This window comes from Caretta caretta, chromosome 16, assembly GCF_965140235.1.
Source record: "Caretta caretta isolate rCarCar2 chromosome 16, rCarCar1.hap1, whole genome shotgun sequence".
Taxonomy (NCBI): Eukaryota; Metazoa; Chordata; order Testudines; family Cheloniidae; genus Caretta; species Caretta caretta.
This window is the reverse complement of record NC_134221.1, coordinates 2,463,040-2,489,029: the sequence shown is the minus strand read 5'-3', so window position 1 is coordinate 2,489,029 and position 25,990 is coordinate 2,463,040. Positions and strand designations below refer to the sequence as shown.

Genomic DNA, 25,990 nt, shown 5'->3' with positions numbered 1-25,990 from the left:
GCCCCTTACTGAATGAGGGAGGCAACCTAGTGACAGAGGATGTGGACAAAGCTAATGTATTCAATGCTTTTTTTGCCTCTGTCTTCACAAACAAGGTCAGCTCCCAAACTACTGCACTGGGCAGCACAGCATGGGGAGAAGGTGACCAGCCCTCTGTGGAGAAAGAAGTGGTTCGGGACTATTTAGAAAAGCTGGACGAGCACAAGTCCATGGGGCCGGATGCGTTGCATCTGAGAGTGCTAAAGGAGTTGGCGGATGTGATTGCAGAGCCATTGGCCATTACCTTTGAAAACTCATGGCGATCGGGGGAGGTCCCAGATGACTGGAAAAAGGCTACTGTAGTGCCCATCTTTAAAAAAGGGAAGAAGGAGGATCCTGGGAACTACAGGCCAGTCAGCCTGAACTCAGTCCCTGGAAAAATCATGGAGCAGGTCCTCAAGGAATCAATCCTGAAGCACTTGGAGGAGAGGAAAGTGATCAGGAACAGTCAGCATGGATTCACCAAGGGCAAGGCATGCCTGACTAATCTAATTGCCTTCTATGACGAGATAACTGGCTCTGTGGATGAAGGGAAGGCAGTGGACGTGTTGTTCCTTGACATTAGCAAAGCTTTTGACACAGTCTCCCACAGTATTCTTGCCAGCAAGTTAAAGAAATATGGGCTGGATGAATGGACTATAAGGTGGATAGAAAGTTGGCTAGATTGTCAGGCTCAAGGGGTAGTGATCAATGGCTCCATGTCTAGTTGGCAGCCGGTATCAAGTGGAGTGCCCCAAGGGTCGGTCCTGGGGCCGGTTTTGTTCAATATCTTCATAAATGATCTGGAGGATGGTGTGGATTGCACCCTCAGCAAGTTTGCAGAGGACACTAAACTAGGAGGAGAGGTAGATACGCTGGAGGGTAGGGATGGGATACAGAGGGACCTAGACAAATTGGAGGATTGGGCCAAAAGAAATCTGATGTGGTTCAACAAGGACAAGTGCAGAGTCCTGCACTTAGGACAGAAGAATCCAATGCACCGCTACAGACTCAGACCGAATGGCTCGGCAGCAGTTCTGCAGAAAAGGACCTAGGGGTTACAGTGGACGAGAAACTGGATATGAGTCAACAGTGTGCCCTTGTTGCCAAGAAGGCCAATGGCATTTTGGGATGTATAAGTAGGGGCACAGCGAGCAGATCGAGGGACATGATCGTTCCCTTCTATTCGACATTGGTGAGGCCTCATCTGGAGTACTGTGTCCAGTTTTGGGCCTCACACTACAAGAAGGATGTGGAAAAATTGGAAAGAGTCCAGCGGAGGGCAACAAAAATGATTAGAGGACTGGAACACATGACTTATGAGGAGAGGCTGAGGGAACTGGGGATGTTTAGTCTGCGGAAAAGAAGAATGAGGGGGGATTTGATAGCTGCTTTCAACTACCTGAAATGGGGTTCCAAAGAGGATGGCTCTAGACTGTTCTCAGTGGTAGCAGATGACAGAACAAGGAGTAATGGTCTCAAGTTGCAGTGGGGGAGATTCAGGTTGGATATCAGCAAAAACTTTTTCACTATGGGGGTGGTGAAACACTAGGGAGGTGGTGGAATCTCTTTCCCTAGAAGTTTTTAAGGTCAGGCTTGACAAAGCCCCGGCTGGGACGATTTAGTCGGGGATCGGTCCTGCTTTGAGCAGGGGGTTGGTCTAGATGTCCTCCTGAGGTCCCTTCCAACCCCGATATTCTATGACTCTATGAGTGCAGTGCTTGTAATGTTAGCAGGTGATTGGTGCAGACGACTCTATATGGGAGTTTAACATAATTGTATGTTGCTTTGCAGGGCTCTTTTTGCTTTCAATTAATAATAAATAAAGATATTATAAAGCGAATAAAGATCGCTTTCAAACCAACACAATTCTTTTATTAAAAACAACCCGAGAAGAGAGTCAAACCAAAAAAAAACAAACCATCAGCAGTGAGGGGATGGGAGAAGGGAAGGTCCCAAGAGGAGGAGGAGGGGTCCCGGGATCGCTAAAGATTTTGTCTGTCCAGGGATCATATCCAATCTTCTCCTTTGGAGTACAATGCAGCAGGTACTGTACTTCAGCAGGGCCAAACTGCAGAGGGAAGGGTGTTCAGTGCAGTGGGAGTCTGCAGGGCTGGACTGTGAGGGAGCGAGGAGTGGAATGCTGCAGATAGAGACTGGAGCCAGGAGGTTGATAAGAGTGTTGGCAGTGTCTGGGGGGCGCATGGGAAAGAGCTTTGTGACAGCAGCTACAGGGGAGGGAGGGCGCGGAGCTGCTTGTTTTGAAGAGCTAGTGTCACCTGGAACGTGTCCTCTTGACAGTCCATAACCTTGGCACTCTGTGGTTTCATTCTGGCGTGCTGTGTTCTCTTTCCGGTCCCTCTTCTTGCTGTCCCGCCACTCCTTCAATGCCTGTTTCTCGGCAGTGGAGTGCATCATAACATCATACAGAAAGTCCTCCTTAGTTCTTCTTGGTTGCTTTCTAATTCTGCACAGCCGTTCCGCTCCCGATAACAAAGAGGGAGGCTGGGCTCCCAAGGTCATCTCTGAAGTTTAAACGCAACATTTTACAGAAGTAGTATTGTTTGCAACACAGACAACACTGATTCAGTGCTTTAAATCACATCCAGTACTCTCACACTTGTCACTAACTGGCTGACCCCAAGCAAGCACACTTGAGTCACGAGACCCCAAAAAGGTAAGCAGCCACAGGGGAGGGTAAATCCCTCTGCCCGGACCCTGCTGTACACTAAACACATGGCTCTTGGGGAAAGCCAGCACTGTAGGGGATTGGGGGGGAGGGGGCTGATAATCATTCCTGTCCCCACACTTTCTACAGGACGTGATCATTATGGAAGATATCTCACTGCTGAGGGTCAGCAAGGAATCAAGGGAGGGTCTTCTCCAAGCCTGCTGCTTCTGCCCTGGCCCCTATGCAGATCATCTCTGTGCAGCAATGCTGTCCCCCCTCGACAGCACAGTGGCACGGGAATGTTACCATTCATGGGGCAAAAACAAAACAGCTCTGCCAAAGAAACTGCGGCAGTGGATTGCCCAGTATCTCCATGACAGTTTCCTGGAGGTCTCTAAGGGAGATTCCCGTGAAGTTAGGTAGGGAGTTAATCAACAACCTGTTCTGACGCTCAGACTAGGCATGCGGTGGGAGACAAGCCCGCTTTCTCCAACCCTTCTGCCCCCAACAACTCATTTCAGCGATTCCCAAACTCAGATCCACTTACTGGGGGCCTCCTCTCCTGTTTGTGCTTCGCCAATCTCCGACAGCTATGCCTGGCTAGGCTCCTCCAGGGTAGAAAAGAGCTCCTGGTTGCATGCATTTCTGGCCTCTGAGTCCCCCTCCCACTCCACATCCTCATCCAAGATTTCCTCCTACTGGCTTGGTCCACTCTTGACTGGCACATGAGCCAACCAAGTATCTACAGGGCCTTCGCAGTACAGGTGGGGTCACTGCCAAGTATCGCGTACAACTCTTTGTAAAACCGGCAGCTCCGGAGCGATGGTTTGCCTCCTGTGCCTTGTGGTAGGCGTTTCGCAGCTCCATCACTTTTACCCTGTGCTGCAATGTGTCCCGGTCATGGCCCCTTTCTGTCATGCATCATGAAAACTGTCCATAGGTATCCTAATTCCTACAGTTGGAGCGCAGCTGGGACTGGACAGCCTCCTCTCCCCAAATGCTGATGAGGTCCAGCAGCTCAGCACTGCTCCAAGCAGGGGATCGCCTTGTGCGTGGAGCAGGCATGGCCACCTGGAAAGATACGCTAAAACCACTGCATGCATCACCGAGCAAACAGGAAGGGGACTTTCAAATTTTCAAAGGAATTTACGGGGTGGGGATGACAGTTGGTCACCTGAGGGCAGGGCAGTAGAGTTCAAACCAATGACTAGAGGTGAGAAAAGGCACTGTGGGACACCTCCCAGAGGCCAATCATAGCGCTGTAATCACCACTACACTGGCAACATAGCGCTGTAGCCCTGGCGCAGAAAGCTCTATGCCTCTCGTGGGGATGGTTTTTTTTACAGCGCTACAACCGTGCACTAAGTGGCTTGGCAGTGTGTTCACCTCAGGAGTTAACAGTGCAGAAAGCCACTTTACTGTGCAGAAACTTGCCAGAGCCTTAGAGTGCAAGTGCCTTGCAGCAAGGACCACATCTTCTACTCTACTCTTACGAGAAGCAGAACACAGCAGTGATTCTCAGCAAAGTAATACAGAAAAGTTGAGACAGTCTGGACTCACTGTGGAAGGTATATGTGCCTGAGGCAAAGTCAGAAAATGCCAATATAATCAAATGCATTTGTAATGACTGGAAACCAACAGCATAGGCCACCAGTCTGCTCTAGTAAAGACTGAGAGACTACATGTACACACACACACAAATTGAAAAGCCACTCAATCAAGGAACCTAATTGTGTGTGAAGAAAAAACCCACGTACTCTAAGGATAAGAACTGACCAAAACATCATGCTGAAAAGCTAACAATATAAATGGGATTCACCACAGCTTCATCGAGCACATGACCTTAACAACTCAAAGATAAGCAATGAATTCTGTGTTATTTCTAGAAGCCTGCTCTCACCTTCAGAATGTACAGAAAGTATAGCAAATATGGCAGGCGACGAGCTTGGCTTACCAGAGAAATCTTCAGTGAGCTTAAACACAAAAAGGAAGCTTACAAGAAGTGGAAGCTTGGACAGATGAGTAGGGACAAGTATACAAATATTGCTCAAGCATGCAGGGGTGTAATCAGGAAGGCCAAAGCACAATCGGAGTTGCAGCTAGCAAGGGATGTGAAGGGTAATAAGAAGGGTTTCTACAGATATGTTAGCAACAAGAAGGTGCTCAGGGAAAGCGTGGGACCCTTACTGAATGGGGGAGGCAACCTAGTGACAGATGAGGTGGAGAAAAGCTGAAGTACTCAACGCTTTTTTTGCCTCAGTCTTCACAGACAAGGTCAGCTCCCAGACTGCTGCACTGGGCAGCACAGTATGGGGAGGAGGTGAACAACCCTCAGTGGTGAAAGAACAGGTTAAGGACTATTTAGAAAGCTGGACATGCACAAGTCCATGGGGCCAGATGCATCCAAGGGTGCTGAGGGAGTTGGCTGATGTGATTGCAGAGCCATTAGCCATTATCTTTGAAAACTAATGGCAATCGGAGGTGGTCCCAGACAACTGGAAAAAGCTGAAGACAATTGGAAAACAGAAAATATAGTGCCCATCTTTAAAAAAGGGAAGAAGGAGAATCCAGGAACTACAGACCAGTCAGCCTCACCTCAGTCCCCCAAAAATCATGGAGCAGCTCCTCAAGGAATCCATTAAGAAGCACCTGAGGAGAGGAAAGTGATCAGGAACAGTCAACATGGATTCACCAAGGGCAAGTCATGCCCGACCAACCCGACTGCCTTCTATAATGAGATAACTGGCTCTGTAGATATGGGGAAAGCAGTGGACATGATATACCTTGACTTTAGCAAAGCTTTTGATACAATCGCCCACAGTATTCTTGCCAGCAAGTTAAAAAAGTATGGATTGGATGAATGAACAAGAAGGTAGATAGAAAGCTGGCTAAATCGTCCGGCTCAATGGGTAATGATCAACGGCACGATGTATAGTTGGCAGCTGGTATCAAGCGGAGTGTCCCACCAGCTGGTCCTTGGGCTGGTTTTGTTCAACATCTTCATTAATGATCTGAATGATGGAATGAATTGCACCCTCAGCAAGTTTGCAGATGACACTAAGCTGGGGAGAGAGGTAGATACACTGGAGGGTAGGGATAGGGTCCAGAGTGACCTAGACGAATTGGGAAGATTGGGCCAAAAGAAATCTGACGAGGTTCAACAAGGACAAGTGAAGAGTTCTGCACTTAGGACAGAAGAATCCCATTCACTGCTACAGGCTGGGGACCAACTGGTGAAGCAGCAGTTCTGCAAAAAAGGACCTGGGGATTACAGTGGATGAGAAGCTGGATATGAGTCAACAGCATGCCCTTGTTGCTAAGAAAGCTAATGGCATATTGGGCTGCATTTGTAGGAGCACTGCCAGCAGATCGAGGGAAGTGATTATTCCACTCTGTTAGGCACTGGTGAGGCCTCATCTGGAGTATTGTGTCCAGTTTTGGGGCCCCCACTACAGAAAGTATGTGGACAAATTGGAGAGAGTTCAGCGGACGACAACAAAAATGATTAGGGGACTGGAACACATGATTTATGAGGAGAGGCTGAGGGAACTGGGCTTATTTAGTCTGCAAAAGAAAAGAGGGGGGATTTGATAGCAGCCTTCAACTACCTGAAGGGGGGTTCCAAAGAGGATGGAGCTAGGCTGTTCTCAGTGGTGACAGATGACAGAACAAGTTGCAGTGGGGGAGGTCTAGGTTGGATAGTAGGAAGAACTATTGCACTATGAGGCAGGTTTCAGAGTGGTAGCCATGTTAGTCTGTATCAGCAAAAACAACAAGGAGTCTTTGTGGCACATTAGAGACTAAAGTTTATTTGGGCATAAGCTTTTGTGGGAGGTCATCTAGTCCAACCCTGTGCCCAAAGCGGGACCAACCCCAACTAAATCATCCCAGCCAGGGCTTTGTCAAGCCAGTCCGTAAAAACCTCTAAGGATGGAGGTGGGTTCCACTTCCAAGGACTCTTCGTTGTTTTCACTGGGAGTGTGGTGAAGCACTGGAATGGGTTACCCAGGGAGGTGGTGGAATCTCCATCCTTAGAGGTTTTTACGGCCCGGCTTGACAAAGCACTGGCTGGGATGATTTAGTTGGGGTTGGTCCCACTTTGACCACGGGGTTGGACTAGATGACCTCCTGAGGTCTCTTCCAACACCAACCTTCTATGATTCAGCATCAGGGTCTAGTTCTTTTAGACATTGGTCTAATTTTTTAAGTTTGATTATCTTGTCAGATTAAATCAGAAATCATTAGGTGAAATCCTGGCGCCACTGAAGTCAATGGGAGTTTTGCCATTGACTTCAATGGAGCCAGGATTTCACACACGACTTTGAGGCAAAGAATTTGTTCCTCCTTAGGAAATGGACTGCTCTTAAGTAATTTCTCACCCCTGAAACTGGAACAAGTGATTAGCATTAAATTCTGCGTCATTTTGCCAAAGTAGCCTAATAACAAAAGGCAGCCCTTCGTCCAATGTTCATACTGTATCTAAAGGAAAGAGATACAAGTGGAGGACTGCTATTGCTTGGTTTCAAGATGTTTGTATCACGCACTTAAATATTTTAAATAATGTACAATATATAAGCAGCCATTAAAAATGTTAGTTAAAAATTATAGTTGCCTTTTTTTGGGACTATGTTTATATAAATACATGACTTTAAAAGACCAAAAATAAGGTTAAAATAATATGCAGTACTTATAGTGTTTTGCACCTATAGATGTGACAGAATCCTTAAAGAGGTAGGTAAACATTATTATCTCCATTTTCAAATGGAGAAATACATACAGAGAGGTGAAAGGCTAATTTTTTTGGTAAGCAATTTTCCTTAAATCATGCAGCAGGTCAGCAGTAGGGCTGGAACAGGAGCCCAGGTCTCCTGCCTCAGAGCTATGCCCTACCCAAAGGATCAGACTACCTCCCCTCGAGAGTCCTTTAAAAATCTATGCCCAATATTAAATTACAGCTTAGGTTATTAAAAGGGAAAGACTTAGAACTCAGATGTATCTTTCACCATTTATGCTGTTCACACATCTCAGTTTGAAAAAGGTAATTATGCTGGCCAGTTTAACTTTTGCTTATAATTTGTCTCAATTTTTGCTTCTCTTGAACTGTGCTGTTGGGTTTGGGTTAACTCTTCAGTGGTGTGTTAAAACAGAAAAAGTTTAGTTCCAAAGGCTTAGAAGTCAGGTCTTCTGAAACATTTTAAACACCACACAAAAACCTACATTTGAAACCCCCACTAAGTTGAGTTGGACATTTTTATGTTACCTTAAAATACCATGCATTTGCTGGTTAAGGGCAACCACACCATTATTATCTCTCTTGTGGTGCCTACTGTTTGTAACAGCAGGGGATGGATCACTGAAAAACTGCCCTATTATATTCATTCCCTCTAAAGTACCTGGCCTTGACTACTGTCAGACGACAGGATACTGAGCTAGATGGACAACTGAATCATAGAATATCAGGGTTGGAAGTGACCTCAGGAGGTCATTTAGTCCAACCCCCTACTCAAAGCAGGACCGATCCCCAGCCTGACCCAGTATGGTCATTCTTATACTGTGCAACTTGTGCCAAGACACTCAGAATAACCACTCAAATAACAATAGGGTGAATTTAACACTGCCTTTGTTTTTTTAATTACAATCACACCCTCCTTATTTTAGGGTAGGTTTTTAAAATGTAATATGCCCAGGCTATCTATTTCTTCATTTATCATGTGTCAAACACTCTTGCCACTGCTGCATGTATGTAACTCCGATAAGGTACCGGGTATCATTAAAAAAAAAAAAAAAAAAAAAAGACATACAGCATCACCAGTAACTCAGCACTCAGGATTACCTGATTGTCTCTGGCCAACAGCCCTTTGGATACTCTTAAATTTGAAATGAGGAACATCAATAAGGTACATATAGGTATTACCACTTATGATAAAGGTAGGCTTGCAGCTTTAATTTGATCGTAAATAGTGGTTTAAATTAAAGCAACACCCACAGGTTTTTAACAAGCATCAGAAGTAATTTGTGGGGGACAGAAAAATGTGAGGAAAAAAAAGTAACAAACTGAGGTGTGTTCACCTACTGTAATACAATAATACAAATAAACTATAATATATAAATAATAAACTATAACAAAGAAAATCAGGTTTCAAAACTTCATAAAAGGATACAATATATCCATGAGACCATTTTTCTACTTTCACAGGGAGAAAAGCAGAAGACTGGTAGAATATTTGATTTCCCAAAACCACTGGCCTCAATATTTCCTACTAGTGGGTGATTTTTAGGCAGAGCTTACACAGCATGTGTCTGTCAGTATTATATTGATCTATTTCCAAAGCCATCTGAAAGGAGAACACAGACTTCTTCCTTTTGTTCTGTGACGTGCCTGCCCTCTCAAACAGTTTGAGGGAGGCAGCCCAGCGGGCTCCCATCTCCAGGCAAGAAAGAGAATATGATAGCTAGATCTTTCAAACTGCTTCACATCTTTTGCTCTGATCAGTTACCATCAATGGGTAGTTTCAAGGGAATCCTCAGACATATAATCCCAGAAAGGCTGGGAGAGGAAGAAATGAACGAATGTGGCTGAAGGCCTATCACCACCGTATGTAAACTTTCAGTTTGTAGTATGGCAGTGCTTATAGTTTATTTTCTTCTCCGATACTAAAAAGCCAAGTATGGTGGTATGCCCACAAGGCACAGTGTGGATGAGGAGTATGTGAAAATACACGTGTGGTACAAGTATGAAAATATATTTTGAAATATGATTCTCCATTGAATATTAGTGGCTGCTGCTTAGGCTATTAGGCCTTGCCCTATTCTGAAATCATACCCTACAAAGACGCCAACCTCTTCTCTTCGTTTGAAAAGTCTATATTATTGGGCAGGGAGTGGAAGGGGTTTCCTCAACAAAGTGCTTCAATGTATTTTTTCCTATAACCAATGCCAGCTGTCCAGAACTCATAAGCATAACTCAGCACTTAATATAGTTAAAGAACTATCCACCTGAGGGTTTTCTTCCACTTCTTTTCTTAAATATACTACACAGCTATGGAAACTGGCACAAAGAATCACAGAATATCAGGGTTGGAAGGGACCTCAGGAGGTCATCTAGTCCAACCCTCCACTCAAAGCAGGACCGATCCCCAACAAAGAGGTGAAATGACACAACCAAAACCACACAAATCAGTATCTGAGCCAGATTTAGAATGTAGGAATTCCTGACTGCCAGTTCATTAGCTATAGCTCTTATGAGCAATCCTTCAACAAGTCAGTGTATGAGCTAAATAAATGTGTGGTAAGGAAACAGAGTTCAGTTTCATGTTTTGAATGGATCATCACCAAAAAAAAGGGAGCATTTTTGTAACAGCCACGACAGCGAACCAAAAATTTGGATTTGTGCAAATGTAGGAAAAAAGGGGGTTAAAGGCATGACATTTATTTATATACAATGGCCATGAAAAGCATTTTCATTTTTCCCCTTGAATTTCTTTTTTTTTTTTTTTTTTTAAAAACTTACAAAGGAGCATTGGCAAAATAATGTAAGAGTTTTCCCCACAGGAACACCCTTTCTGCCTGACATCCCTTACTATCCTATATCCAACTCATGTTATAACTTTGGCTAAGATTGTATCATGGTTATTTTTAGTAAAAGTCACAGACATGTCATAGGCAACAAAAAAAATTCACGGAAGCCCTGACGTGTCTGACTTTTGCTACTACAGCTCCATGGTTTCCCCTGCCACCATGGTGGCTGGGAGCTGTGGGGTTCCCCCTCTGCCCATGGCTGCTGGAAGCTGCAGGGAGAGGATATCGGCCAAAGAGAAAACAGGACACCCCCAGCCGCTCACCTGAGGCATCCCGCTGCCCCCCACCCCCACCCCACGTGAGGCTGTTGCCCATCGCTGAAACCCTGAGGGCCCCCTCAGGAGTTTGTCACCTGTTGCTGGAACCCTGAAGGGGGGCTGCTGTCGTCTGTCACTGGAACCCTTCCAGGACCCAGCTGGCTGCCAGCTCCAGAGCCCACAGCCCCTGAGACTGAAGCACAGAATGTCACAGAGGTCTCTGGAAGTCACAGGTAGCCTTAGTTACAACGCCTCATGCTAAGACTGTCCAACCTGCAAGGGCCACACACGCATGGCATTCAAAAATAAATACACCACGTGTGTCTTAGTGGACCACCTCCCAAACCCTTTCACAAGCTGGCCTGCATCTTCTGTAATTATTATATAAGAGCAACACTGAGAGAAGAGTTACTATGGCAATTGGAAAGCTTCCCCCAAGGCAGCGACAGAAAGATTCAGTTCCATCATCAATATTAAAAACAGTAATCCGAACACAAGTACTGTCAAGTCACCAAACAAAACCCTTCCACAAGCTTTTAGCAATGTAACAAAGGTAAAATGGATGTACTTGCTAAGGATTCAATAGGACTATGCTTGGTGGCTTTAGTGTCTGCATTTTTGACCAACTGTATTAATCTTAAAAATGGATATAGCTCCACACAATTGCCACACATTCTAACAGGTTTCAGAGTAGCAGCAGTGTTAGTCTGTATTCGCAAAAGAAGAAGTACTCGTGGCACCTTAGAGACTAACCAATTTATTACACATTATTCTTAGTATGCCTAACAGATGCGAACCAAATGCTTCCTCTGGTATAACAAAAACACATACACATCCCAGCTCAGAAGGGCTGCTGACCATCCTTTCTACATTTCTAATGCTAGCCTCTCCCTTCCCCTCAACTGTGGTTTCTATCCCCCTCACATCTCCCCAGCTGTGCAGACATGCATAGAAAACTATTCAAGTCCAACATTTACAAATCAGACATTATTCCACACTGCTGATCTCCTCGCAAGCCATCTGCACTCTGACTTCACTACCTACACAGATCCATCCAGGTGAGCTAATACTCACCGTGCTGGTGTGTGTCTATTTTCAGAATGGATGATATAACTATCGCCTTATGTCAGTGTTTCCCAAAAGTGGGTCTCAACCGACCCCTGGACCGCGGGAAGGTTTAGGTGGGTTGCAGGCCTGATTTGGAGAGGAGAAGACTGGAGAGGGAGCCTGCACAGTGGTGGCTCCTGTCCCACAGGGCTGGGCCCATCTCCCTATTCTGGGCATTGGAGATCGAGCCTGCTCCACACTCACCCCCACAGCAGCAGTCCCTGTCCCAGGGGGCTGGACCTGGCTCTCCAGGCATTGCGACCTGCTGCACGGCATTGCAGCACCACTCAGGTTTGGCTCAGCTGTGGAGGGGCGATCTCCAATGCCCCTGCAAGACCTCTCCTCTGCACTGGAATTAGGGCTGCAGTGCCAGAGCAGAGGGTACTGCTATGGGTGGTCAGTGCCACAGCCTCGGAGGAGCAAGGAAAAGGCGACAGCAGCGGAGGACACTGCCGACTTACGGTTTTTGGCCCCTGGGTGGGTCTCAAAAAGAGAAAATGCAGCTGCTGAATTGCTTAAGTAAAAATTGCTTAAGTGTTTTGGAACCACTACCCTGTGTGTCACAATTATTACTTGTGCACGTATTTCACCTAGTGCCCCTCTGGGTCTCAAGAAATGTTTTATTAGAAATAAGAGATGCTGCAATTGCCTACGAGAAAACATTCATTTAAATGCCTATTGAAAAAGAATTCTAAAAAATGTACCTGCATAAACTGATGCCCAATGTGAGACTAATGGACCTAATAAAACTAGATATGGCGCCTTCTTCACCTTTCACTAACCTTTACGACGGCAAAATTCCACAATATTCATTTAATAACAAACAGCGATTAGCACCTGATTGGAAAGAACCACTTTCCTGGGATGTAGCAAAGATCATCCAAATGTGGGGGGGGGGAGGGGGGGAAGGAGGAGAATGGAGGGAAAAAAATTTCCTGGCATTTTAATGGACTGATCTTGAGAAATGTTGCGCTCCTATAACTGCCGATGAAGTCAGCAGAGGTATGTGTGGGGGGTGTAGGCCTTCAGCACCACCCAGCCCCTAAAACAGGAAAAGTTTTTGAAACAAGCATTAAAGATTTGAGTTTTCTGTCTTTCTCCCTTTCCTTTCACTCCATCTCCCACATCTAGTGGAGCTATTTAATGCCACAAAGCGTTTCGGGGACACTTTGTGAGAGGAACAGCACACAAAACAAAGGGCTAGTACTGTGTGGTTACAGTTTCATTCCTCTGCACACAACAGCAGGAATGATGCCGCTCTCAGGGCACGGACGTTTCCAACCCGAGAGATTATTCCCCGCCCTCGTATTTCCGCACCCCCAAACCTTCAAGCTCCTACTCACTGTTATACTGGACCCCCTTGGCAAACCTCCTCTGCAGAGCCTGGTTCATGGACTGCAGCCCTGCAGGGATGTTCTTGTCGCGGACGGGAGCCTGGTCCGAGCCCACGAGTTTCTTCAGGGCCGAGAACATCTTCCTCGCCCCCCGCCTTCCCAGGGGCGCGGACCCTGAACAGCGCGCAGGAAACGCGCCTCCCGCCGGAGCTCGGCAGCCGCCCGTCCAGGGCAGCGCGCGGGGCGGGGGCGGTTTATGGGGCCATCGGGGGCCCAAGCAGACACAGTTCTGTGCCGGGGGAGGAATCACCCCGTTGCACTCCCAGGCCTGCCCCCCGGCGCGGGCTGCGGGGCAGGACGCGGGCGGCAGCTCGGGGCTGGCCCCGCACAGACCGAGCGGGCGGGGAGGTCCCGGCGCTGCGTCGGGAGGTTAACGCCGCATCCCCGGTCCTGGGGCAGAGAGCGGCGTGGCCGAGTCTCGACGCTGCCCAGGGCTCCTCTGGGTCGGGCTCAGCCCCGCCAGGCCCTCGCAGGCGCCGCCGGCCGCCGACATAAGAGACATGGCTCGGCCCCCAGCGCGGCCGCCATCTTGATCCTGTCGCTTTAAGGAGAGAGGGACGCGCGCAGCCAGCGCAGCTACGGAACGGCGCGCGGGACAAGAGAGTGACCCTGACGCACACCGGCCCGCCGTCCTATCCAGCCCCGCCCACTCAGCCATGCCCCGGCTCCGCATCCCGCCCCTCCCCACCATCCTGCCCAGCTCTGCCCACGCAGCCCCGCCCCCGCCGCACTGGCCCCGCCCCCTTCCCGCGCGTCAAGCCGGGCTCGCGCACCGCCGTCCTGTGGCCGGAGCCGCCGGGGCAGTGCGGGCCGCGAGCCCGGCCGCGGGGGGGCGGGCGCTGGGCGCTCGGGTTGCCGCGCGGGCCGGGGCTGACTGGCCCGGCTGGCTTGTGGACTTTCCCGCTCTCAGAGAGAGGGGGCGGGCCCGAGTCGCCTGCAGTGGGGTCGGGGCTCCCGGGGCGGGCTGTCGAAGGGAGACGGGCCGCGGCGTGGCCTCCGGGCGGGGAGCTGGGGTAGCCCTGGCCTTCTCCTGTGGAGGTGGCTTGTTTGTCCCCTGCCTTTCAAAGGTGATAACCCTACTCAGCGCCTGACAGGATTGGGCCCTCACCAGCCCAGCCGCGGCGCTGACAGCTTCTCGTGGCGCTGAGTGGGCCTGGGCAGCATGAGGCCAGCCGAGCAAAGTGAAGAGCTTTATTAAGCCTGAAATAAATTTGCTTTTGGTGTGAGAGGGTGGCCCGGGGCCTTAGGGGCCTTTCCGGCCTCCTCGCTGCTTCTTCTTGGCTGCCTTGGTCATGGTTTCAATCAGGCGCACACCCTGCTTTTTGATCTCGTCCCGGTTGGGCACGTAGCTGTGGTCAATGTCAGCAAAATCAAAGGCATCTGTAAAAGGACAAAGCCTAGTGAAGCAGGCTGGGACAGCACCTGGCACTGGAGCAGCTGCTGCTTTTCAGCTGTAACACAAGGGGCTAAATCCCCAGCAGAGGTCCCTAGTATTAGGGCTTATGGCGTCTTTCTAGGCCTCAAGCTGGCAGTGGGCAGCACAGTCACATCAGCTTGAAGAAATCTGGTGCTATCCAGCAAAGCACAGTTGTCAGTACATTCATTGCAAGCTACATTCCCATTCCCAGTGCCTCGGACTCTGAGCTGTCAGGACTCAGCTCACTAAAATAACTGCAGTGTTGCCATCTCTCATGCCATATGATGTTTTCTATAAAGCTGCAGCTCCTGGAGCCATGTGATTATGTGTGAATCTCAGCTTTCATTTAAAAGAAACCTAAGTTTCTAGCTGTAGTGGTTGCGGAATAAAGCTCAGAAACTTGAGGCTCCAACAGCAGAAGGTGAATAAACAGACCTCAACATGAATTAGTCTTTAAAATTGCATGAGGTTTAAGGCAATCTGATGCCGTTGGAGGCCTGACTCCTCATTTTTGAAGGGGATAGCAATGCTATAACTAGGCAGGAGAATGGCGAGGATGTACATAGAAGGTGAGAGATATTTACCCTTGACTGGAGGTTGCAGAGGAGCAGCCCATAGGATTCACCCATTTCTTACTCTCCTACCATCCTGAAATCCCCTAGACTGTAGTGAGAACCCTTGGCCTTGGAGGGAGGGATGTGGCTCCCCACACACAAACCATGTGAGCCGCAGGACTGACTGGCATCTCCAGTTTTCTAAACCAGCACCAATTTTGTGTTAGTCAGTGGGGGTCCATGTCTGATCCTTCAGTGGAATGCAGTTGATGGGACTCTGAAGTTACAGAGGATGGAGAGGCTGTTGCGAATGTTGCTGAAAGCTCTCCCCAGCAGCTGGCTGGGATCTCCATTCTAACTACAGGTCCTCAGTGCTCTCCCAATTCCAAGATCTTCATACCTCTAACGGCGGCATCTTCATCCTCAAAAGAAATCTTCAGGTTCTGACGCTCATTCCTTGTACTTTCCTCCAGGAAATTCCTAACTTTCACATAGGTCTGTAAAAAAACACTTCAGTTTAAATATTGCATAGGTGGGGAGGGGGACAAGACGGGGGCAATGGACACAGGGTATGTCTACATTTCCAGCTGAAGAGGTAATTTCCAGGTCAAGGAGACATTACCCGTGTTAGCTATTTGCAAGCTAACATGCTAAACATGGAGCATAGCCACGGAGGTGCGAGCAGTGAGTGAGGCTAGCCACCGGAGTACAATCCCATCAGAGACATGAGACGTACTCAGTGTGGCAAGTCTTAGCCTATAGCCCAGGAGGGGTCAGCCAACCTGTGTGTAAAGCACCACTAAACTCTGGAGGCTGCTGCGATCACAATGGTGCAATTCATGGCTGGGACACGGAGTCTCTGGTTGCTAGATGTTGCTTCTTGATATCCCTGATTTGCACTATTTTTACTGCACGGTGCTCAGATGCTGCTTGGCAGGGGCTTATACACACATGAAACAAGTGAAAGATAAGGGCAGCTGCAATGTGCCTGGGAGCTCCTGGCAAGTTACCAGTGCAGCCCCTTTGGCTGGGCAAAGTTTGGGCATCTCCAACCTGTCAGCACGACTGTGTTCTGGGACCTCCTCCAGGCTTTAGAGAGAGGAGACCTACTTCCTGGGGACTTCAGTAGCAGTGCCGCTGTCCTGCTGCCTGGGCCCCTCTCAGGGGAAGGCCCCCATGCCTGACCAGGAGGAATAGCACACCTCATTGTTCTCCTCCCTGCTGAAGTTGTAGGATGGAAGGTTGGTCATGACCTTTGTCAAGTGCAGCAGCTTTGTCTCACAGAACTGCAGCTTGTCGTAAGCGTCACTGGTGTCCACGCGAATGTCACCCTAGGGGCAAGGAGACAAAGTGATACAGATGATGCTGTCTCCTGAGATTTCTTCCAGTGTCTGGGGTGCAGAGGGAGCCAGCAAGTGGGAACAAACACCCAGGAGGTTCAGGACAGGGGATGAGAGTCCTCGGCAATTGGGGAATTGCTTGCCCAGGCTGGGTGCTGGGCAGAGGGAAATTTATAAAGTGCCTTTCCCCACATGGCTGCAGTCACACCAACTGGGATGTGTTTAAATTAGCATCCGAAAAGCATGTTGGATTTGTGCCCAAACAATAAGAATAGGGCATTTGCCACCTAGCTTCAGCCACACACTGAGCCACACGCTGAGCTTGGCCACCCAGCTTCAGCACTAGGCTCTGCTGAGATCCTCAACTCCCCCTGACCTTGACCTCTCCTGTTCTTTCCAAGGGGCAATGAAAGCTCGTTCTGCCATGGTTGTGTACAGTGAGATTCCATGGTCATGCAGAAGTTGCAGTGCCTTCTCTGTCTGCAACTTCCACATTACTGAACCCCTGAACCCCAGCCCCAGCGAAAGCAAAGGAGGCCTGGAGCCCTCCTGCTGCAGAGAAACTGCTGGGATATATATATATCTCGGTTCTTTGCCTTTGTTTACTAGGCCTTCTACCCACACAGTTCCAAAGATTCCATCGCTATTAGGGCTGTCGAGTAATCTCAGTTAATTCACATGATTAACTCAAAAAAATTAATTGCGATTTAAAAAATTAATCATGATTAATCACAGTTTTAATCACAATGATAAACAATAGAATACCAATTGAAATTTATTAAGTATTTTGGATGTTTTTCTACATTTTCATATACATTGTATTCTGTGTTGTAATTGAAATCAAAGGGTATATTATTTTTTATTACAAATATTTGCACTGTAAATATGATAAAAGAAACTGCTTTTTTCAATTCACCTCATATGTCATAAATATAAAGGGAAGGGTAACCACCTGTCTGTATACAGTGCTATAAAATCCCTCCTGGCCAGAGGCAAAACCCTTTCACCTGTGGAGGGTTAAGAAGCTAAGATAACCTTGCTTGCACCTGACCAAAATGACCAAAGCTGGGGGGGAGAACAAAGGGTCTTTCTGTCTGTGCGATGCTTTTGCTGGGACCAGAGCAGGAATGCAGCCTTACAACTCCTGCAAAATTAGTAAGTAATCTAGCTAGAAATGCGTTAGATTTTCTTTTGTTTAATGGCTTGTAAAATAAGCTGTGCTGGGTGGAATGTGTATTCCTGTTTTTGTGCCTTTTTGTAACTTAAGGTTTTGCCTAGAGGGATTCTCTATGTTTTGAATCTGATTACCCTGTAAGGTATTTACCAACCTGATTTTACAGAGGTGATTCTTTTACTTTTTCTTTAATTCAAATTCTTCTTTTAAGAACCTGATTGATTTTTCATTGTTCTTAAAATCCAAGGGTTTGGGTCTGTGTTCACCTGTACCAATTGGTGAGGATTATTATCAAGCCTTCCCCAGGAAAGATGGTGTAGGGCATGGGGGGGATATTTTGGGGGAAGACGTCTCCAAGTGGTCTCTTTCCCTGTTCTTTGTTTAAAACTCTTGGTGGTGGCAGCATACTGTTCAAGGACAAGGCAACGTTTGTACCTTGGGGAAGTTTTTAACCTAAGCTGGTAAGAATAAGCTTAGGGGGTCTTTCATGCAGGTCCCCACATCTGTACCCTAGAGTTCAGAGTGGGGAAGGAACCTTGACATCATACAAGTACCGTAGTGCAATCTCTTTGTTGTGAAAGTGCAACTTACAAATGTAGGGGTTTCTGTTACATAACTGCACTCGGAAACAAAACAATGTCAAACTTCAGAGCCTACAAGTCCACTCAGTCCTACTTCTTGTTCAGCCAATCGCTAAAACATACAAGTTTGTTTACATTTACAGGAGAGAATGCTACCTGCTTCTTATTTACAATGTCACCAGAAAGTGAAAATAGGCACTTGCATGGGACTTTTGTAGCTGGCATTGCAAAGTATTTACGTGCCAAATATGCTAAACATTCGTATGCCCCCTCCATGTTTAGGCTGCCATTCCAGAAGACATGCTTCCATGCTGATGACGCTCGTTAAAAAAATAATGCGTTAATTAAATTTGTGACTGAACTCCTTGGAGGAGAATTGTATGTCCCTTGCTCTATTTTACCTGCATTCTGCCATATATTTCATGTTATAGCAGTCTTGGATGATGACCCAGCACATGTTCATTTTAAGAACACTTTCACTGCAGATTTGACAAAATGCAAAGAAGGTACCAATGTGAGATTTCTAAAGATAACTACAGCACTCGACCCAAGGTTTAAGAATCTGAAATGCCTTCCAAAATCTGAGAGGGACGAGGTGTGGAGCACGCTTTCAGAAGTCTTAAAAAAGCAACGCGCCGATGCAGAAACTACAGAACCCGAACCACCAAAAAAAGAAAATCAACCTTCTGCTGGTGGCATCTGACTCAGATAATGAAAATGAACATGCGTCAGTGCGCACTGCTTTGGATCGTTATCAAGCAGAATCCGTCATCAGCATGGACACATGTCCTCTGGAATGGTAGCTGAAGCATGAGGGGACACATGAATCTTTAGCGCATCTGGCATGTAAATATCTTGCGACACCAGCTACAACAGTGCCATGAGAATGCCTGTTCTCACTTTCGGGTGACATTGTAAACAAGAAGCGGGCAACATTATCTCCTGTAAATGTAAACAAACTTGTTTGTCTGAGCAATTGGCTGAACAAGAAGTAGGACTGAGTGCATTTGTAGGCTCTGAAGTTTTACTTTGTTTTAATGTAGTTTTTTTACATAATTCTACATTTGTAAGTTCAACTTTCATGCTAAAGAGATTGCACTACAGTACTTGTATTAGGTGAATTGAAAAATACTATTTCTTTTGTTTTTATACAGTGCAAATACTTGTAATAAAAATAAATATAAAGAGAGCACTGTACACTTTGTATTCTGTGTTGTAATTGAAATCAATCTATTTGAAAATGTAAAAAACACACAAAAATATTTAAATAAATGGTATTCAATTATTGTTTAACTGCGCGATTAATCTCACAATTAATCGCAATGAATTTCTTTAATCGCTTGACAGCCCTAATATATATATTGGTTCTTTGCCTTTGTTTACTAGGCCTTCTACCCACACAATTCCAAAGATATCTATATCTATATCTTTGGAATTGTGTGGGTAGAAGGCCTAGTAAACAAAGGCAAAGAACCAATTACACGACGGAATGAATTATAAATGGTTGCCTATGATTTCTGCAAATTGGAGTTGTTTATTGATCCAGAGTCCCATGTGAATATAGACGTGGTTTTTGCTGGCTCCCCGCATCTTATGATCGAAAGGAATCTCAACTGACCATCGGGACCATTCTGACCTTTGGACTCTGGTATAGTATATTTGGGGCGTGAATGTGGAGTGAGTAAGGTTTGTTTTGTAATCAATAAAGAGCATTTAGAGTATTATATACAAACACTGTGTCCGGTATCTGCCTGCTTCCCATCCCGTAGAGAGACTTTTTGCGGGTCTAACAAAACCTTCAAAATATGACCCAGACATAAACTGATGCAGGGAGGCCTGCCTGAGTCTGCAGCCAGCCAGCACGAAGCATGAGCTCTAAGCGGAGTGAACTGCCCCAGTAATCTTTAGGAGGGGAATTACTGTTTGAGTGGAGGGGAAGAGAGCCCTTTTAGGTGATGTCTGCACTGCTTGCATACCCATTCTCTCATCGAGCTAGTACACATACAAATAGCTACGTAGCAGTGGCTGAGCCAATGCCAGGTGCCCCAGAGGGAATGAACTGTACAGGCAATCAAGTGATCCATCCCCTGCTGTCCAATCCCAGCTTCTGGCTGTCAGAGGCTAGGGACACCCAGATAGGGACGCCAGAACAGGGAAGGCCAAGAGGCCATGGTTTGTCCACTTTTTGCCATGGCCCTGGCCCCTGCCCCTTCTCTTCCCCATGAGGCCCCGTCCCCCGGCCAGCTGGAACCCGGCCGATAAGAGTGTCCAGGGAGCCTGGGCAGCTGTGGGGAGCTGCAGACCATCCATCTACCCAGGGTTGGGAGGCCTGAGAGCAGCTTCCAGCCTGTGTCCTCGTCTCCCAGACCCCCACTCCAGGCAGATGGAGACTCTGCAGCTCCCCACAGCAGCATAGGCGGCTCTTACCATGGCCCAGCTGCAGCTCTTTGGCCCCCAAGGCCCTTCCCCCAGGTCAGGCAAGTTGGAGCCGGGTCAGGGTAAGAGCTGCACAGGCAGCTGTGACCCCCCCCCCCCCCACTTTTAGGAAGAATCTGTCACCCCTGCACCCAGAGCATAGGGTTGCATCCCTGAGCATCCTAGCTATTAGCCACCGTTGGACCTCTCCCCCCTGAACTTAGCTAATTCTTTTTTGAACTCTGCTATAGTTTTGGCCTTTGGAAATGGAAAGAGCATGCAATCTGCTGTGGCTGAATGTGACGGGGTCTACAGGCCCCATACTGAACCAGGTCTGGGAGCAGAGCAATGCTGGGCTAGGCAAGTGCAGGGCACATTCGCCAGTGGAAGAACAATGTAAAAGGACACTGGTAGCCCAGAAAAGCGGGGGAGACACAAGGTGGGCACACCAGGCTGATACTGAGAGCTGTACCAGAAGTGGCAACAGCTATGTGAAGGCTGCTGTAGCAGCATGGAGAGCGAGCGTGCAATACACTGCCACGAGTGAGGGAGAGTACCGCTTCTCCGTGGGAATGACAAGGTGGCGATGGTGATGTAGTGGGTTGGGGGTGAGCCTAGTTACAAGCTCTCAGAGCAAATGACATGATGCTGAAGAGGTAGGAACAGAGAGCCCTCTCCTGCCCAGCCCAGCCCAGCTCTGCACTGCACTGTGATAGGAAGGGCAGGAAGAAGGGGATTTAGGGCACATACATGGCCAGGCACAGTGATCCCGCACAGGCGAATGAGGAGGTTGTCAACGCCATTTTCAAAGCTGAGCAGAAGCTCCTGATTCTTCTGCGTTTGGGTGTGCACCTGGTGTAGCCGGACCTCTTCCTCCTCCAAATTCTTCTTCAATTCTTCCTCCAGTTTCCTAGAGCTAGAGGGTGAACACACACACATACACACAGAGGCGCACCCACACACACACACACGCATATACACACAGGCACACATGTTCCATCACACACGCACACACACAGGGCCCAGGAAGGCTGTTATTCATTCGGATTATACTTATGGAGCCCCATCCACACAGCATCTGGATGCTCTTTACATGGCTTCGGTAAGCGCTGTCAGACACTGTACAGGAGCACACATGCCGCGAATCCTGCACCACAGCAACGTTAAAGGGCAGGCATGGAGGAAATCTAACCAGTGGGCACCTTGACCGAGATTCTGGAGCCTGCAGCTGGGGGGCAGCCTGGGCCATGAAGTGCATCTTACAAGGCCTGGCTTTCATGTGTTTCCAGGAGGGGCGAATTCTGGAAGTGAAGGCCTGCAGCTGAGAATGCCGTGCTCCCTCCAAGAGGGACCCTGGTTCTGCACAAGTGGCACTTGTGGGTCTCGGACACATACCAGAATCCTTTGCCCCAGATGCCATGTCATCTCTTTTGCAGCACTGCTGCAAACAGTGCTCAGGATTCCAGCGGAATCAAAGATGTGCCCTGCAGAAATGCAGAGGATGAAGTGGGGGGAAGGGAGCAGGCTGTGAGGATTTAGAGGACATCAGATCCCATCCTCACACCCAGGGCACCAGTAGTTATGGGGCTGGCACCAGCCATGGTAGAAAATGCACCCTATGAGCCTGAATTGCAACATGTGCCCTCCTGTCAGAAGCTAAGTCACCAGGGTGAAGAGCCAGGAGCAGATGGTGGCAGCACAGAGCCCAGCCAGCACTGTGCACGGGGTAAATACGTACCTTATGGAGCTTGGGGACTGATGGAATTTCAGCTCAGCACGTTCCAGTTCCAGCTCCTTCAGCTTGGCCTCCAGCTCCTCACGCTTCTGCTCACACTCCACTATCTGCTGTTGCAGGTTCTCCCCAGTCTTCTGCTGGGCCAGGAACCTCCCTGCGATGTCCTGGCCAGGAGGAGGCATCAAAACAAAATGCATCAGACCAGGAAGAATACAGGACCTATGAGATCCCAGCTCCACTCCCGGAGCGTGGGGGCTTCCACCAGCTAGCCAGCCACGCAAGCCACACCCTGGAGCATGTGAGATCAGCACTGCCCAGTTACAGGGATAGTTCCCACTATTTTGGGGGATCATTGGAGGGACTCCTCAGTAGGAGCAGTGCAGCAACAGGCTGTGGCTTTGGGGTCCCACATTAGACCTCAGCAAAGCCCCTTAGATGTTGCAGGTGACTTCTTAGCCCTTGTCTAAGGCCATCCCTGCCAACTAGGGCCTGGCATCAGTGGGCCAGATCCTGAGCACTGGAGTCACTCCTCAGTCCTTAATCAGGCAACAATTCCAATTCAGAGCTGACTCTGATGCCTCTTTTCCCTTTGCGCATGTCCCAAGAATCTTGTCCCTTCACGACACAGTGTCTGCTGCTACCTTAGCTCTGAAAATCAAACTGCTCTAGTGAGCTGGAGCAAATGGGGAAGGGAAAAGAGCAGCACACTGTCCAGCCACTCTGGGCCAAGGCAGAAGGGGGCTCAGACAGCAGCTCCCAGCACACAGGATGCCCTGAGGGAGTCACCAGGATGCTCTCAGCAGTCAGGGCTGTTGAGAGAGAGACAAGCACTCAGCTCTGGGTGAGTCTGCTCAGGTTTCTGGGGATACCACTCCCTAGACGCTTCAGAGGGTCAACAAGGGCATAAGCGTAGTCACGCTGGTATAAATATTACATCCCCTTAGCACAGGCACACTCATGCTCCTAGCAGATCCCGGGCCTGGCGGACAGGACAGGGACATGGGCAGGGCAGGGGGGAAGCTATCCACACCCAGGGGTGCCGGAACAATTTGTACAGTGGGGGTGCTAAGAGCCACTGAACCAAAATGTAAACCCTCTATATGATGAAAACCACTTCAAGCCAGGGGGTGCAGCAGCAACCCCTGAACCCCTAGTTCCAGCACCTATGCCCACACAGGACAGGAGCTTTCGGCTCCAAGGCTGACAATCCAACATTACCTCCCTAGTAGCAAAGCCCCCAAGCCCTGAGTGCCTTACCCAGAGGTGTGAGCACTGCACTGCACACTTTATCTTGTCTACATCAGATGTCACTTGGTCTTGATACTCAATCTGGGCTTTGGAGGCCTCCAGCTTTGCACCTAGGCATGGGGAGGAAGCAGCAGAGAGAATACCAAAGTTATATCCCCCAGCCTGGGGCAGGCTTGGTGGCCAGAGGAGGGGATGGAACAGGGCAGGTGTGCAGGGGGTCACAGAATGACATCCAAATGATGGCCAGGGGTTGGAGCAGCAGGAATGAAGAATCTATGGGCAAGGTATAAAATAACAACTGAGTTCAGATAAGAGCTAAAGAGACATTCCCTAAAACCTCCCAGATCTCCCCTACACCAAACACACACAAATCTACAGCAACATGGCAGGGGACAACCCACTTGACAAATGAAACACTAGGTTAAGCATTCCAATACAAAGACAGGATCTCATTAGCTAATCATGCCCTGCTCCTAGCAAGGTCTGTCTCCCTCTTTAATGCCATCCTTGAGCCAGGTCCGTCTGTCCGTCCCCATGCAGGGCCAAAGAAAAAAAACCCTTCCTGGTATGCAGGGGCCCAGAGGTAGCTCCCCGAGGTGTAGTGACAACCGTGTCAAAAGGACCAAGTATCACTATTAAATTTGTACGGGGTTTCCTGGTTCTGCTTGCAGACTAGCTAGGCTAAGGGGGCTCTGTGCAAGGGAAGTGTGCAATCTGGCCCTTGAGTGGCCAGTCTGCAGCCAGCCAGTCTAGAGTGAGGTGGAGTAAGTTGTGTCTCTCTGCTACAGGGAGCAGCCTGCTTTGTCTCTCTCTTGTTTTGGTTCTTGTGTGTTATTGTTCTGGATTCTAAGAAATAAAGTTGTTTGACATTACAATTTCCAGCAAGAGTATTTATGGTTTTTATCTAACTGCTCTATGTGTGTTCCATGAAAATAACACTCCCCACACAGTGGTGCCCCACCAAGAGGCTTAAGTGATGCAGGGAGCCTGGGGTTGCGCTGAATTTCACCCAGGCTTGGGGTCAGTGCTGTCCCCAACGACCTCAGCAAGAGCAGGATGAGGTTGCATGGGAGCAGACAACTCCCAGCCAGAGCTGCCAGTGATGAATACTCATTGAGTGTGTTCTCTGGGAAGAGACCTCAGGCAGAAGAGAAATAGTCACTCCCAGAAACCAGGGTTGCCCATCTCCAAGCTGGACATTCACACCCCCTGCCTGACACCCTGCCTCAGGCAGCAGCCAACACCTGTTTTCAGAGGCCTTGGGGTGCTGCCTGAGCCCTCAGCAGGCTGCACCCTGGAGCAGCTCCCGGAGTTACGAATGCTAAGCCACCAGGGTACTGGGCTCCAGTCCTTCCTTTCCATCAGCATGTGCACAGCAGAGGAAGCTTCCAGTAGCAGGCCTGGCCGAAATGCAACCTCACCTTTCAGCGACTCACGCGACATCAGGCCTGGGAAATCCACATTGAGCTCTCGCCTGGCTTGCTGCAAGGGAATTAGAAGCAACTGAATGATTCACCGAAAAGCCTGGGAGGAAATGAGGCACCTGGACCATGCCAAGCCAACTTGGCTTCAGGGCAGAGCCAACCCAAGAGGTTGGGTCCCTGGTAATGATCCAGACATGTAGCTTCTCTCAGCCGGGGGGATCCCAAAGCACTTTATAGACAGGGGCCAGGTTCTGGCTAGATTATATGCTTATCTGGCCCCCATCACCACAGTGTCTGGCTGCCTCCCAATCTCTAATGTTTTTACCCTGTGCGACAGTGCAGGAGTATTATCCTCATTGTACAGACGAGGAGCTGAGGCCCAAGGACTTGCCTATGGTCACCCAGGGTATCTGTGGAGGAGCAGGCAGGTGAATGCAGGTCTTCCATTTCCTAGGTCAGCACCTGAACCACGGGATGATCCTTCCCGTCAGATCTCACGTCCACCAATGTAACTCCAGAGTAAATCCACTGTCGCCTCCCAGTCTGAGGCCCCTTGTACTTTGCATTGTCGCTGACACCAGGGAAGAGAAACTGTAAAATGCCACTGTTGTGTTTCACACCCACTCTGCCAAGGTGTCAGTCCTGACACAAGTGTAGGGTCACAGGGATCAGGCCCAGCACACGTGGCCATCAGTCATTGAGTCAATGCACCCATCCTGCACCAGCAACCTCCTGCAGCTTTCTGGCTCGGCAGAGAAGGACAATTTCTCCAAGGGACCCTGAAGGGGGAGCCTTAAGTAGGTGAATGTCATTACCCAAGCTGGGGCCTGCCCGGCACCAGGGATAACAACTCATTTCTGGTATGAGGAAGAGGATGGTCCTGCAGTTATAGTACAGCGCTAGGACTCCTGGGTCCTAGTCCCAGCTCTGCCACAGGCTCATTTTGTGACCTGGCAGAAGTCACTGTCCCTCTCTGTGCCTCAGTTTCCACACCTGCAAAGTGGGGATAATGGTACTGATCTACCTCACAGGAGGTTGAGAGGCTTCAGTCTTTCTGTTTGAAGACCCATGACTGGA

General features: G+C 48.6%; 2 protein-coding genes across 5 annotated transcripts in view; both read right to left on the bottom strand.

Moving 5' to 3' along the window:
- The window catches only part of RABL6 (RAB, member RAS oncogene family like 6), a 107,988-nt gene extending 94,386 nt beyond the window's left edge, over positions 1-13,602 (bottom strand). For all 4 annotated transcript variants that reach the window (XM_048822845.2, XM_048822846.2, XM_048822847.2 and 1 more), the window contains exon 1: positions 12,975-13,602. In XM_048822845.2, the coding sequence (XP_048678802.1) occupies positions 12,975-13,104 (130 nt within the window). In that variant the 5' untranslated portion in view covers positions 13,105-13,602. The remainder of the gene's footprint in view (positions 1-12,974) is intronic.
- The window catches only part of CCDC183 (coiled-coil domain containing 183), a 29,152-nt gene continuing 16,557 nt past the window's right edge, over positions 13,396-25,990 (bottom strand). The window contains exons 8-16 of the mRNA XM_075120585.1: positions 24,911-24,971; positions 23,499-23,599; positions 22,245-22,405; positions 21,257-21,422; positions 16,199-16,327; positions 15,397-15,493; positions 14,277-14,405; positions 13,757-14,079; positions 13,396-13,566 (exon numbers count right to left, since the gene is read on the bottom strand). Of these exons, the coding sequence (XP_074976686.1) occupies positions 13,396-13,566; positions 13,757-14,079; positions 14,277-14,405; positions 15,397-15,493; positions 16,199-16,327; positions 21,257-21,422; positions 22,245-22,405; positions 23,499-23,599; positions 24,911-24,971 (1,338 nt within the window). The remainder of the gene's footprint in view (positions 13,567-13,756; positions 14,080-14,276; positions 14,406-15,396; positions 15,494-16,198; positions 16,328-21,256; positions 21,423-22,244; positions 22,406-23,498; positions 23,600-24,910; positions 24,972-25,990) is intronic.